Raw genomic sequence first — 13,699 nt, forward strand, 5'->3', positions numbered from 1 at the left:
GAAAGTGACTTTTTATTAATTGAACTGTTAAAATAGAAGAAATATTATGCTTTTAATAAAGCTGTTCGTCTTAACATCAGTATAGCTGCAATTGTGCCTACAGCCGAATCAGTTCAGTATCGAGTTCAGTAAATAGATTATACAAAGTGCTGCTTTGATCAAACTTAGAGCTTTCTAAAGTGTAATACAACATTTTTGAAATATCTAATGCCCAGTCACACCACAAACAATAACTGCAAAACTAACGATAATTATATTAAGTGTCAACTGTGTGATCTGCGTCTGCCTTAGGTCAGTTCAGGTTATGGAGGACACCTCTGGGGTCAGAGGTCACACATCTGGAGCTAGCAGTGGTGGTGGGTCCAGATGTCTATGATGTTCATAGGCAAGACACTGAGAGATACATCCTAACCAACCTCAACATCGTATGTGTGTGTTTAATCTACTTGTTCAGTTACAGACAAGAAATTGGATTTAAATGCATTCTCAAGTAAAATACATTTGACATGTACAATATATGGAATAGGATTAGTGCCTACCCAAGTTACTTTGTGTTGTTTAAATATCTTTTATACTCTTGCAGGCCTCTGAGCTTCTTAGAGATGTTACTCTCGGTGCCAATATAAGAGTTCATCTTGTCCGTATGGTCATTCTCACAGAGCCAAAGGTAATAATGGCTGTTTGACCTAATGATGTACACAACAGCCATTATATTATTCTACAAGGACAATAAAGCTTGTTTTAATCCACAGCCAGACATCCAGATCTCCGAAAACATCACTTCTTCTCTAAAAAGTGTGTGCGAGTGGGGTCAGAAGGTCAACCCTGATGCTGACACTGACCCTTTACATGCAGATCTGCTGTTATACATTACCAGGTGTCGACTAAAACCATAGAGAGCACTCTTAATTAAAATACAGTCATTCCTCTTTATTGTGTAATCATCAAATTGACTTTGTAGGCTTTTTGTTAATTTATGGAACTCTCTGTGTGTATGGTATAAAATAAAATTAGTAGTAATAAAATGTAATTTAACAGAGGCATCAGTGTTGGTATTAGTGTAGTTGGTATTAATTTGGAGATTCAGTGTGAAAATATATTTACGATAACATATTTTTATTCATTAAATATTTTACATTATATAATTAATTGTGATTAATTACAGAAAATGTACCATTAATCATTTATTATTTTAAATTGTTTCATAGCACTATTAAATATAAAAAACTTATATTATATTATATTATATTATATTATATTATATTATATTATATTATATTATATTAAATTATATTTGTTAATATTGTTAAGATTTTAATTATTGCAATTTAATTTAATTTAAATATTATAATTAATTAATTTATAGAAAATGGTAATGGGGTACCAAAGTAAACCCTATTAATTAATAGTAATTATATTATATTATATTATATTATATTATATTATATTATATTATATTATATTATATTATATTATATTATATTATATTATATTATATTATATTATATGAAGTGCAAATCATTTTTGGAGCAAGCTGTTAGATATCTTGCTAAATTGTTTGACGTACCAGAATTTACGTTCTGCATAATTGCATTTTAGTGCATCTCTTTGACCACATTAAGTTTGATTTGGTGTTACCCAATGGGAATAAGCTTGTGAGAGGTGTGACACAGCTGGGCGGAGTCTGTTGCTCTCAATGGAACTGTGTGATTACAGAGGATACAGGCTTTAATCTTGCCATCACCATCTCTCATGAGATTGGCCACAGGTGAGCAGCTTGACAACATTATAAAACTTAGAGTCATACTACCATGCTGAAATGTGAGGTGAAACTGAACACATTGCTGTAATTGTTTATGCATTATTTTTTTTTTCCAGTTTTGGCATAAATCATGATGGAATAGACAACACATGCAGCTCCAGTGGGTTTATGATGGCATCTGATGGAGGTTATAACAGTGTTGATCTCACATGGTCCCAGTGCAGCAGAGCTCAGCTCCCCAACTTCTTCAGGTGTCTGTATAACACACTTATACATCAGCCGCCAAAGGTCTGACACCACTAATAAAAACACTGTTATTTTGAAAAAAAAAAAAAAAAAAAAAAAAAAAAAAAAAAAATATATATATATATATATATATATAATTAAAAAAAAAAAATATAACAGCAGTTAATTTTTTTACATCTGTCACAAATTGCAAATTTTTATTTTATTTTTTTTAAATGTCAAGAGCACCAATTCTTTTTGGCTCCATTTTAGTTATTTATTTACACCATGTTTATTTATTGTATTTAATATGAATCTATTTGACTTAAACAAACGTTTGTGGTCAATAAGAAAAAATAAAATCAACAAGGATGTATTAAAAGCGACTTGCATTGTTACAAAAAATCTCTTTAAAATAATAACTTTCTATTCGTCAAAGAAATCCTGAAAAGCAAAACAAAAATATGAAGCATAACAACTACTTTGATCACAGGAATAAATGAAATTATAAAATAGAAATTTTAAACACAAAAATATTACACAAAAATATTTCACAATATTACTGTATTTTTGAAAAAATAAAGGCAGCCTTGGTGAACATTAGAGACTTCAAATCATTGAAGATGTGCAGTATTCTTCATCATGATGATGTGTTGATTGTCTGTGTAGTGCTGGGAAGGCAGAGTGTGTGAAGGATGTGCTGGTGCTGGGCGGTTCAGTGCAGGACAGGAGGCCTGGTCTCTTCTATGGAGTGGATGATCAGTGCCGTATAGCGTTTGGCAGCTCGGCTACTGCTTGCTCTTTCACTAATGATGATATGTTGAGTAAGCTAGTGCTTTAAAGACCTGAAATCACTTGACCAGCATAGTACTCTGTTTTATGTTGACATCTTTCTTATCAATATAGAAAGTTTGGGCGCAACATACTGAAAAACTGCCATTTTTTAAAACCCCAAAAAGCTTTGGTTAAATCAAACCCAGGAGCATGATTTGCCACTTAGTCAGAGGCAGATGGTATTTGACATCACAGGAATAAATTACATTTTAAACATACCCAGAAGCATTTGTTATTTCATATCCAGGGACATAATTTGTTTTTATTATGAGGAATAAATAACATAAATGCAGCCTTGTTGAGCGTAAGAGACTTCTATCAACCTCAAATATTTCAATGTGTGTAGTTAATAGTAATTTAGTAATTTCTTAGGAGTAGTGTATGCAAATAGCATATTGATAGAACATAAAACACATGAACAAAAAGTCACAAAAGAGTTTAAGTTATTTACTATAGGTCTATCAAGGTTATTTTGATTGTAATTTTCATTTAGTCAATAAATATCTGACTCAGACTTTCTATCAAGGTTTGATATTTTCTCTCTGTTGTCATCAAGGCAACCTGTCGTGTTTTGTCCTGCCATATCAACCCTCGTGACCGCAGCTCATGCACCTATTTTCTTGTTCCACTTTTGGACGGGACAGAGTGTGGGCCCAGTCAGGTGACAGACTGCTATGACCAACATTTATTGACACTGAATCCTTAAGAAAGAATACTTGTATGCATCTACATACAGTATATTTTATGGAACATGTTTGAGATTCTAAAAAGGAAATTTAGCATTATGTTTTAAAATGTATTACATACAGATTTAATTCCATTCTCTTTGGATGTTGTTCGATGCAGTGGTGTTTAAAGGGCCGGTGTGTGTCTCCTTCTACTTTGGGTTCCTCCATGATGGTTCACGGCTCATGGTCTTCATGGTCTGAATTCTCTGTCTGCTCAAGAACATGTGGAGGAGGAATCACTTACCGCAGGAGACAGTGCAACAACCCCAGGTGCCAGAGTGGCAATATGACAACTGCTGTTAGAACATAGGAGCATATAGAAAAAGAACACTTCTCAATGTACCAAGGCAGTACAAAGAGCGAAATATGGTATTTGTACTTTTTGTGTTTGTACTAGTATCCAGCATCAGTTTCTGCTGAGAAACTAGTGATTGTAAACTAGATGCAATGCAGATATATGTATTCGTAGTGATGTTTCTGTTTCAGGCCAGCCTTTGGTGGTACCGTGTGTAAAGGACAGGACACAGAAGCTGAACTTTGTAATCAGGAGGTAATAGGCGCCAAGCATGTTTACTCTGGGCCTCTGTAGGTCATGTTAGTCAAATTTAGGGTTGCACCATTTATGCCATGAGGCTGTATATATATATAATTTTTTTTTTTTTTTTGCTAAATAGCATTTATTCTTTTAGTCTAGAGTAGACCATATTATTTTACCTTATTTTTCATTAAATTTTCAACACTTTACAATTGAGTTTAAAATTACAACATTAGTTAAAGCAATAGGTATCATGAACAAGCAATGAACAGTATTTTATATAATTTATTAATCTAGAATTGCATTATAATTCAAACGTTTGGGTCAGTATGATTTTTGAAAGAAATTAATACTTTTATCTTGCAAGTATGCATTAAATTGATTAAAACTGATATTAAAGCCTTTTACTTTATTACAAAATATTTCTTAAGTTATTTTTAAGTAAAGGATTTAATTAAAAATATATTACATAAATTATGTTGTTTTTAACTTTCTATTCATCAAAGAATCCTGAAAAAAATGATCTTGTTCAAATAAAAATAAAAATCTATTCAAATAAAAAGCAGTAATTTTAAATTGTTATAATTTCACCGTTTTTCTGTATTTTAATCAAATAATTGCAGCCTCGTTCAGCATAAGAGACTTCTTTCAAAAACATTTTAAAAATCTTACAGAGCCTAGACTTTTAAAGGGAAGTGTATGTTAATTTTTCGCATGTACTTATACATTTTCAGCTATTCAAGCTGTATAAAGTAATATTAGTCAATATATTATATATAAACAAACATGAATTTACAATAAGCAATGGTATGTTTGTTATAAATTAACATTAATCTAGAGCTTTTTTTAATGACTGAATCCCAGTCTTAAAATATGTGCTTAAAGTACGTCCTGAAGTAACTATTTCAATAATTTAACAACAAATTCACAGGTTTGCAGTTTTCGGATGTGGTAAACATAAAATGCAGTAAACAAATATTTAATCTATTTTTAAATACCTAGTTTGTTTTCCGTCCTTACTTACTACTGTTTAAATGCAAGTAAGCTTGAAAACGTAACTTTACATTGCTTCCTGTAAAATAATTGATGGTTTACAGTGACATGTGTGTCTTATTGTTTGTTCCAGTCCTGTGAGTCGACTGGAGTTCATGTCTCAGCAGTGCTCAGCCACAGACCAGCAGCCTCTGTCAGTGTCTCCAGACTCCAGCTCAGTCTACACCTGGATCCCTGCTGTCGGCTACAGCTCAGGTGCACCCATAATCATCTTCCTCTTCAGTTTGTCTTCTGTTGTTTTCTCTGTTCTTCACATCTCTCTCTCCCGTCCAGGTGATGCTCAGTGTAAACTGATGTGTCGCTCATGAGAGCAGGACTTCATGGTGAGTCGTGGGTCTCAGTTCATCGATGAGATGTGGTGTGAAGCTGCTCATACTGCACCACGTGGTTCCATTTCTGCCTGTCTGGGAGGAAAGTGCCAGGTAAAGCCACACACAAAATGTAAAATAAGTTTCCTTCATATTTAGTACACAGCTTTTTTTGATTTGTGAGTTGTGACATTTGGAGGTCTGTTATTCACCATTATTAACCATCATCGTCATCAATAATAGTATCAGTATTAATAGTACTGTTATGTTTTTGCCCACCCTTTGAGTAAAATTGGACGCAGTATGAATATTTAACAAGTAAATTTCTCCATACTGTTTACTTTGTGGGTTAGCTGTTTGGCTGTGATGGAGTAATGCATTCTGGGAAGGTGGAGGATGTGTGTGGGGTGTGTGGGGGCAATGGTTTCACCTGTCAGTTCATCTCAAACACCTATTCAAGTGGAGAAGCTGGAGGTAAGTAGAGGTCATTTGTCCATTCATTTGCTCTCAAATATGAACAGTAACCTCTTTCTGTCTGATGTCTTCTCCAGAGTATGTCACATTCCTCAGTCTTCCTCTGAACGCCTCTCAGGTTCATGTGATTAACACAAAGCCGGTTTTTACACACCTTGGTGAGTATAGCTACGTTCAGCGGAATGCAGTTGTCAGTCCTGTTAGAAGAAGTAAATTCAGTTTTTTACACACCGTTTAGTTTTGAAAGCATGTTGTATGATGGGAAAAGAGGGTTTTGGTTGTGTATCTTAGAGAATGAAATCAGTGGAAGAATTCAGTATTAAAAAGTTTAGAATAAAAACTATTGTTGAACTATTGTTTACAAGCATTAGGCTATTGATAGTTAGAGACTTCATATCCAAAATTTGGAATAATCACTTCTGCTCTTCATTTATTTGATAAAATATACAGTAAAACTGAAATATGGTCAAATATTATTTCAATCTAAAATAACTGTTTTCTATTTTAATATATTTTAAAATGTAAATTAGTTCTGTGATAGTTTTCAGCATCATTAGTGTCACATGATCCTTCAGAAATCATTTCAATGTGGAAACTTTGATTTTTTAAGACCCTCTGAAGAATAGAAAGTTCAGAAGAACATAATTTATTTGAAATAGTAATATGTTCTAATTTTATAGAGGTCTTTACTGTCACTTTTGATCAATTTGATGCATCCTTGCTGGAAAAAAGTATTAATTTCTATCAGAAATCTTACTGGCCCCAAGCTTTTGAATGTGTACTATTTAGGGATGTAAACCATGTCTCTTTTTTTTCATTTATTAAAAATCTGGCCAATTTAAATGCATCAGTCTGGAAGGATTGGCTTTTTTTGCAGCATTTTTTTTTTTTTAAATTTGACAGACATTCATATTGTATCTGAGTATATGTCCTAAGAAATAATCAATACTGTTCAAAAATGATATGAAAGAAATGTCCCTCTTTTTTCCTGCAGCGGTGTTGTTAAATGATAAATATGTGGTGTCTGGAGATGGAAGCCCAGGCCTGAGCATCACATACCCCTCACCTCTGGAGAAGAGCCCCATAATCTATAACCTGTTCCTTACACTGGACCATCTGCCTCAAAATGAAGAGCTCACCATCTCTGGAACAATCACAGACAAAATCCACATACAGGTGTGCCGTACCCTTCTTTGTTACTGGCCCTTTGTTATTTGTGACTTTATATGGTAATGTTCAAAAATCGTTGTTTGTAACAAAAACTGCTCATTTTTTTGGTGTTTCGAAAATACGGGCAAGAGTATGGAGACCTTACCACCCCAAACATCTCATACCAGTACTACTCTTCTGAAGCTGTTTCACTGGAGAGAGCTGCTGAAGGCAGATGGTCCACTGTCATATCTGCCTTCTCCGTGACCTGCAGCACAGGTAACACACCAGCAGTGACATTCTGCACATAAAACACGCTACAAGGAAGAAGTTTTGTTAACTTCATACTGTTTTGTAATAAATTAAAATACAATCCAATTGCTTAATATTATCTTGCCCATGAATTTGGTTGCTCTCTGGTTGCTCTCTCTTTCTGTTGTAGGCATCCAGAAAATCAGTCAGCACTGTGTGGATGGTCTCTCACTCAAGTGTCTGGAAGATGAGCTCTGTAGTAGTTCACCCCTCAAACACCAGATCAGCTGCAGCCCTGCTTCCAGCCCGACTGCCCACCCAGGTGCCTTTCAGTGTTTCAGATTCATAGTTTTGCCTCAGAGGAGCCTTTCAAACATATCAGAAAAATTCATAAACGGGCAAAAATTGGATTAATAGCTTTTTCTTGAGTACAGACAAATAGGAAACCACTCTGGCCCTGTTCTACCTGACCCACTTGATGCTGACTTCATTTGGCCAAGTCAATGAGACCCTTTTATATTTTAAAAGAATACTTATTATTGTTGCGTTATTGCCAACGGTCAACGTTTCATTATAAATAATATTATGACACCTGCAAGGACTGAAGGTGTGATTTTGACAGATTCTTTGTTTATTTTGTGCATGTGTTGTAGTTGGGATGTCGGTGAGTTTGGGCCCTGCAGCGCCCCCTGTGGCGTGGGAGAGGGAGTGCGCTCTGTCACATGTGTTCAGAAGCAGGGTACGGTGAAAGCGGAGCTGCCTGACTCAGACTGTACGCTTGACTCGAAACCTCAAACCACTGAGACCTGCAACCCCCAAATCTGCCCTGCCAGGTAATGCGCAAAAGTGTGTGAGAATTAAATGAATTACCAAGTTTGATTGAATTTCCGAGTTAGCTGAATTGTAAGGATTAAATTTTTTTAATGGATTGATTTTTTTTTATGTATGAGATTAATAAATTGTTTTTAGTGTGTTAAAATGTTTAAAATAACATTGGCAACAGGTAAATTTAGATTTAATGTTCACCTTAACATTCAAATGATTGCTGTTCATTCTTGCAGTCGTGTGTGTGTATATTCATGCACGTGTGTGTGTGTGTGTGTTGTAGATGGCAGGTGTCCGAGCCTGGCGAGTGTTCGGCTGTGTGTGGACCCGGGGAGGCTCAGAGAACAGTGTCGTGTGTCTGCTCCCATCATGGATCTGACTCTGAGGTTGACCAAAACCTGTGCTCTGAACCCAAACCGCCAGAACACGTTCCCTGTGTGGTGGACGTTTGTCCTGTCGGCTGGGATTCCCAAAGAGAGGTACTGTGCTACAAAATTAATTCAGCATACATTATTGACATCAGATAATAATTAAGCAATATCACACAAGTAAGAGTGCTGCTGTACTGAATATCAGCACAATCTCAAGATTTAAAACAGATATTCAATATAACAGTTAATATTGTCAATATCATAAATTAATAAGTCAATATAAAGTAATTTAGGTTTAAAAATGGCCAATAAGTAGGTATATTATCTCTGCAAACAAAAAGTATTTCAAAAGAAGCCAAAGCATCAAGTGTTGCATGTCACTAAGACGCAATGGTATGAATGAGCCACTCGTTTTAAAATTGTCCTGGACTACTAATGTATTATGACATCCGCTTTGAACATTACAATGCACATGATAACTATGTTAACTCAATAAGTAAATCCACTTTACTTATTAAGCTAATTACTCTTTAATGGTGATGCAACAGAACATTAGGTCTATTTGTGATCTGTTCCAAAATGTCTTCTCAATACCCAGCTGATCCGTGCAGACACCCGTGTAATGCCCCACTCCAGAATGGCTCCAGTTTATGTTTGGAGTCCTGTGATTGGCCAGTGCTCAAAGACCTGTGGGAATGGTAAGTGAGAGCGGAATGCACATGCTGAAATTATGGCCAAATCTCATTTGTGACTCTGTGTGCATAATTTCACATGCTTACGCAGGATCTCAGCAGGTTTGGTTCTCCTGTGTGGATCACCAATCACGTCTAGAAGTCCCAGAGTTCCTTTGTGATCGTACCAGTAAACCAGAGATGTACGCCCAGCCCTGTAGCCTATCAGTATGTCCTGCTACGTACACCTTAAACATTGCGGTTTTAAACTCATTTTACTTTCGGTTTCTCAGCTACATACTTGTGGAGGTGGTTTACAAAAGCAAATACATTTACACGTGAGGAGAGCATGGGAGTGTCTTCTTTACCTTCAGGTGGCTACTAGCCTGCTGCTAAAGCGGTCATTCAGAATAAGTCATAATGTTGCATACATTTTACTAGGCTGCTTGGAATGCTGAAAATATCTATTTATATTTATTGTATTTTTTATTTGTGTGAGTTTTTATTTACTGATGTAATGATTGTGTAGGTGGCAGGCGGGAGAGCAGGGTGAGTGTTCGGTGTCGTGCGGGATGGGTGTAGCTGTGAGGAGTGTGTGATGTGTTCAGTATGAAGGAGGAATAGAGAGGGTTGTGGAGGAGGACCGGTGTGACCCAGGAAACAAGCCTCCCGTCACTGCACCATGCTTCACACAAGTCTGTTCTTTCCACTGGGACGTGCATGAATGGAGTGAGGTAATGTGTCAACACATCCATGATCCAGACTACACATGCTAACAACGCAGCTTTGGATATTACAGAATATTCTTGTGTACATAAAGTCAGTGCTTCTCCATTCCTCACTGTCTCTCTGTTCTCTAATGTAGTGCTCAGTGTCATGTGGCGATGGGATCCAGTCTCGGACCGTGTCCTGCATGGGCCCATCCAGCCCTCTTCCTGTCAGTCCCTTTCTTTGCTTAAACTTGCCAAAACCCATCACCATCCAGGCCTGCTATAGCCCTGACTGTTCCTCAGCTCAGACCTCCACACCAGAGCCCAGCAGCACTCACATGCAGTCAGAGCCCCGGAGAGGAGAGGGGACATGGAGAACCACACCAGCACCAGCTCCAGACATGATGAAAAGTACCATGAGCTCAACAACAGAACCACCACAGACCAGTTAGGAGGCAAGTGTCTGCTAGCTCCATATAAGACTGATAACTTTTTCAGGATCGCAAGGGGGCATATTCTACAATTTTGTAGCGTTTTATCTTGAAAATCCTTAAATCTGGAATATTGGTATTAAATGTTAAAGAATGTCAACATAATAATAGATTTATTATGTTATTAATAGTATAAGTTTATGTTGTAAATGGGCATAAATAGGCCTATATTATTATTATTATTATGAAACGGCCAACTGAAAATAATTATATGAAATGTAAAAATATATTTATAAATCCAAATATATAATTTTAAATATTTATTTTAAATTTTAGTAGATGTGCTTTTTTTTTTAGTGTTTTTTTTTCCCAGTTATTTTATTTCAAATAACACATTTATTTTTATTTTTTATGGTTTCGTCTTAGTTAACTATATTAACCCAGGTTAAAACTCTGAATATATACATTTAGTCTCTCAATATACATGCAAATCTGAATATATAGTTAGAACTCTAAATACCATTATGTTCACAAAATATCAATATTTTATCAGGGTTTATAACTATATTTTCATGTTTTGCATTTACATATTTATGATGTAAACTATATATTCAGATTTAGATGTGTATATATACAGAATTACAACTTAATATTCATATTATATATAATTACTTCCTGTTTGGCTCCCCAGACATTATAACAGTTAATATAATTTATATTATTTATAATTTCTATCAATAAATTGTTTTTGGATTGTTTCATGAATAGACGGATGAATGGAGGGATAAATGGAAAAAAACTATGATGAATAAGTCATCTACTCTGGTTTCAGGTTTCTGTTGGCAACTCCTGCTTCAAGACTTAGGAACTATTGATCTGCGCAACATCACTCAGGCGAGGTGTATATTTGCTATTGGCTGACCTCTTGATGAGGTTATTCAGATCAAAATCATATCCAGCACTCTAAACTGCCGGCAGAGTAAGTACAGAGCTTTCATTTCTTACAGACAGGAATCTGATGCAGTACTAGTTTGGTGAAGTGTGTGTATGTTTGTCTGTAATCTTCAGAGGAGAATATCGCCCTGTACGACAGACTCATCCTGATGCGTCTCTGTGAGAGGATGACCAGTAAAACACTGAAATCACGATCAAATGTGCTACTGGTGCGTCAGAGCCGCCTGACCCCTGGCAATGGAGTGCTGCTATTTTATCAGAGCATAAAGAACAAAAAAAGCCACCATGGAGGTGTGTTATTACAAACACGCAATTAAACTTAATTATTTTTAATGCATACTTGATGAAATATGTACATATATTTATCAAATGTAATTTATTGAAAATTCTGTCATTTACTCACCTGTAATGTTCAAAAGTTTGAGGGTAGTAAATTTTAAAAAAAATTTTTTTGGAAAGCAAGTATTATTAAATGATCAAAGAATTTTGCAAAGTGAAATAATCTGAAAGGATGTAACACAGCATGTATCTTCCTCCAAGGGTGTGACGTTCAGCTGTTCTCTCCGTCTGGGCTCATTGAGAATCCGATCAAGAGCGCAGCCACCTCTAACACTCAGAGCTGTCGCGTGTTCATCGATGCTCCACCTGCTTTCAGGATTCAGATCAGAGCGCTTTCTGTGCTCAACAACACCGATACAAACTCCACTTACATACTGGTAAGTCACTGTTCATCAATCCTTTATATAAACACTATCATTCAGAAGTTTGAGGACGGTAAATTAAAGGATTTTTTTTTTCAGCAAGGATGCATTAAATTGATCCAAAGTGTAAATATGTTATTTCTATTTAAAATAAACTGGTCTTTTGATTTTTCTGATCCTTAAAAAAAGCATAATTTTCCCCAAAAATATTAAGCAACATCTGTTTTTAGTAAGAAATTATTTGTATCTTATTAAAGTGATTTCTGAGGGTTCGTGTGACACTGAAGACACTTTTACATTTTAAAATATATAGAAAACAGTTATATTAAATTGTAATAATATTTCACAATATTACTGTTTTTTGATCAAACAACAGCAGCCTTGGTGAGAATCGGAGAGCTCTTTGAAAATTAAAAAAAAAGACCCAAAACCTTTGTATGGTAGTGTATAAGCATAATCATTTGTCTGATAAAGGAAGAGATGTATGTAGACTCTATAAGGGTTTGAACTAAATGAAACTCAAGAGGTTTGCGTTTACAAAATTAAACGAACACTGATGACGGACTGCTTTGGGAGTCGTTCACATCAGATAGACATTGAGCTGGCATCCAATAAAAATAAGTAGTTGTGCAAGCACTAAATTTGGTACACATTGTGGATGTAAATGATGCCCCATGGGTTAAACATAAACATGTTTATGCTGCAACTCTCTGATGTTTTCTTCACTTACCCAGATCCGGGATGTGGATGCCTTAAAGACGACCATCTTCAGAGGGACTCGGCTCTTCCTGTGGAGCTCCTCAGGAAGCAGGGCTGAAGTGGAATTCCATGGGAAGTACCAGCAAATCAAGGGCATGTTCAGGGCCGAGTATTCATACATTAACCCTTCTGAAAAACAACCAGTGTAGTAGAGAGCTTCTGGTCCATAAAGAGCCTTGGGGCATTTAAAAATCATCCTCAATATAATTTAGCACAACTGATTCAGAACAGATGATAGGATTTATTAACTTTATATCAAAGATATAATCATGTCAGTTTTTAATATCATTTAAAAACTAAAAACAGACAATTTACTGTTTATATAAGTGCTTTTGTATATATAACGCGTCAAGTTTACTGCTAATCAGCACAAAATAAATAACAATTATAATTTTTTTATATTTTAGTGATTCAGAAAAAGTCCATATGGCTCTAAATTGAGCATAGCAGTCCTACTCACCATTTGTGAAACTACCGTGGAACTTTTAAAAGTATACTTTGTTTTTACATGTGCATTAGTGTATGTGCACAGTCGAACGGACAGCCTTTTAAAGTGTAGAAAGCATGTGCAAACACATGCACATGTGCTCTGGAAACATTCATCCTCTTGCAGTGTCTGCACTTTTTCTTCCCAATAGTTATGAGCAATAAAAATGGGTTTAAAGTAGAGTTGCAGGTATGTTGTAATGCCCTCACATAAGCGCTCATTAATGTGGGCATATATGTTTTTTGCCACCTTCAGTAGTTTTTTGTCATTTTTGAGTTAGTAAGGATTCTTTATTTGTCACACACATTTAATGTCATGCAATGTAGGGAAATGGTTTTCCTCTAGTTTCGCATCCCACAATGCAACAATACAAACCAGTCAAAACAGTTAATCAATACAAACATAAATATAAAATAAACATTATAATGTCTGTGTCTGTATGTAATGTATGTTTGTTTCTTCCAGTTTCC

The 13,699-nt window shown here is 35.5% G+C and overlaps 1 protein-coding gene across 1 annotated transcript; it reads left to right on the plus strand.

The window, feature by feature from the left end:
- Positions 1 to 278: 278 nt before the first annotated feature.
- Positions 279 to 13,608, plus strand: LOC109107832 (A disintegrin and metalloproteinase with thrombospondin motifs 13-like; the record flags this gene model as incomplete). Its single annotated transcript, XM_042761439.1, is given in 27 exon segments — positions 279 to 425; positions 584 to 667; positions 753 to 879; positions 1,600 to 1,768; positions 1,879 to 2,013; positions 2,657 to 2,819; positions 3,378 to 3,482; positions 3,668 to 3,819; positions 4,036 to 4,113; positions 5,220 to 5,332; positions 5,411 to 5,559; positions 5,799 to 5,919; positions 5,997 to 6,077; positions 6,914 to 7,095; positions 7,194 to 7,347; positions 7,511 to 7,623; positions 7,626 to 7,642; positions 7,974 to 8,153; positions 8,429 to 8,624; positions 9,115 to 9,214; positions 9,300 to 9,429; positions 9,717 to 9,921; positions 10,053 to 10,344; positions 11,161 to 11,307; positions 11,397 to 11,573; positions 11,823 to 11,998; positions 12,718 to 13,608. Coding segments are annotated over 27 exon segments (3,867 nt in total), but the record flags the coding sequence as incomplete, so codon positions are not given.
- Positions 13,609 to 13,699: the final 91 nt, after the last annotated feature.

Source organism: Cyprinus carpio, chromosome A8, assembly GCF_018340385.1.
Source record: "Cyprinus carpio isolate SPL01 chromosome A8, ASM1834038v1, whole genome shotgun sequence".
NCBI classification, from domain to species: Eukaryota; Metazoa; Chordata; class Actinopteri; order Cypriniformes; family Cyprinidae; genus Cyprinus; species Cyprinus carpio.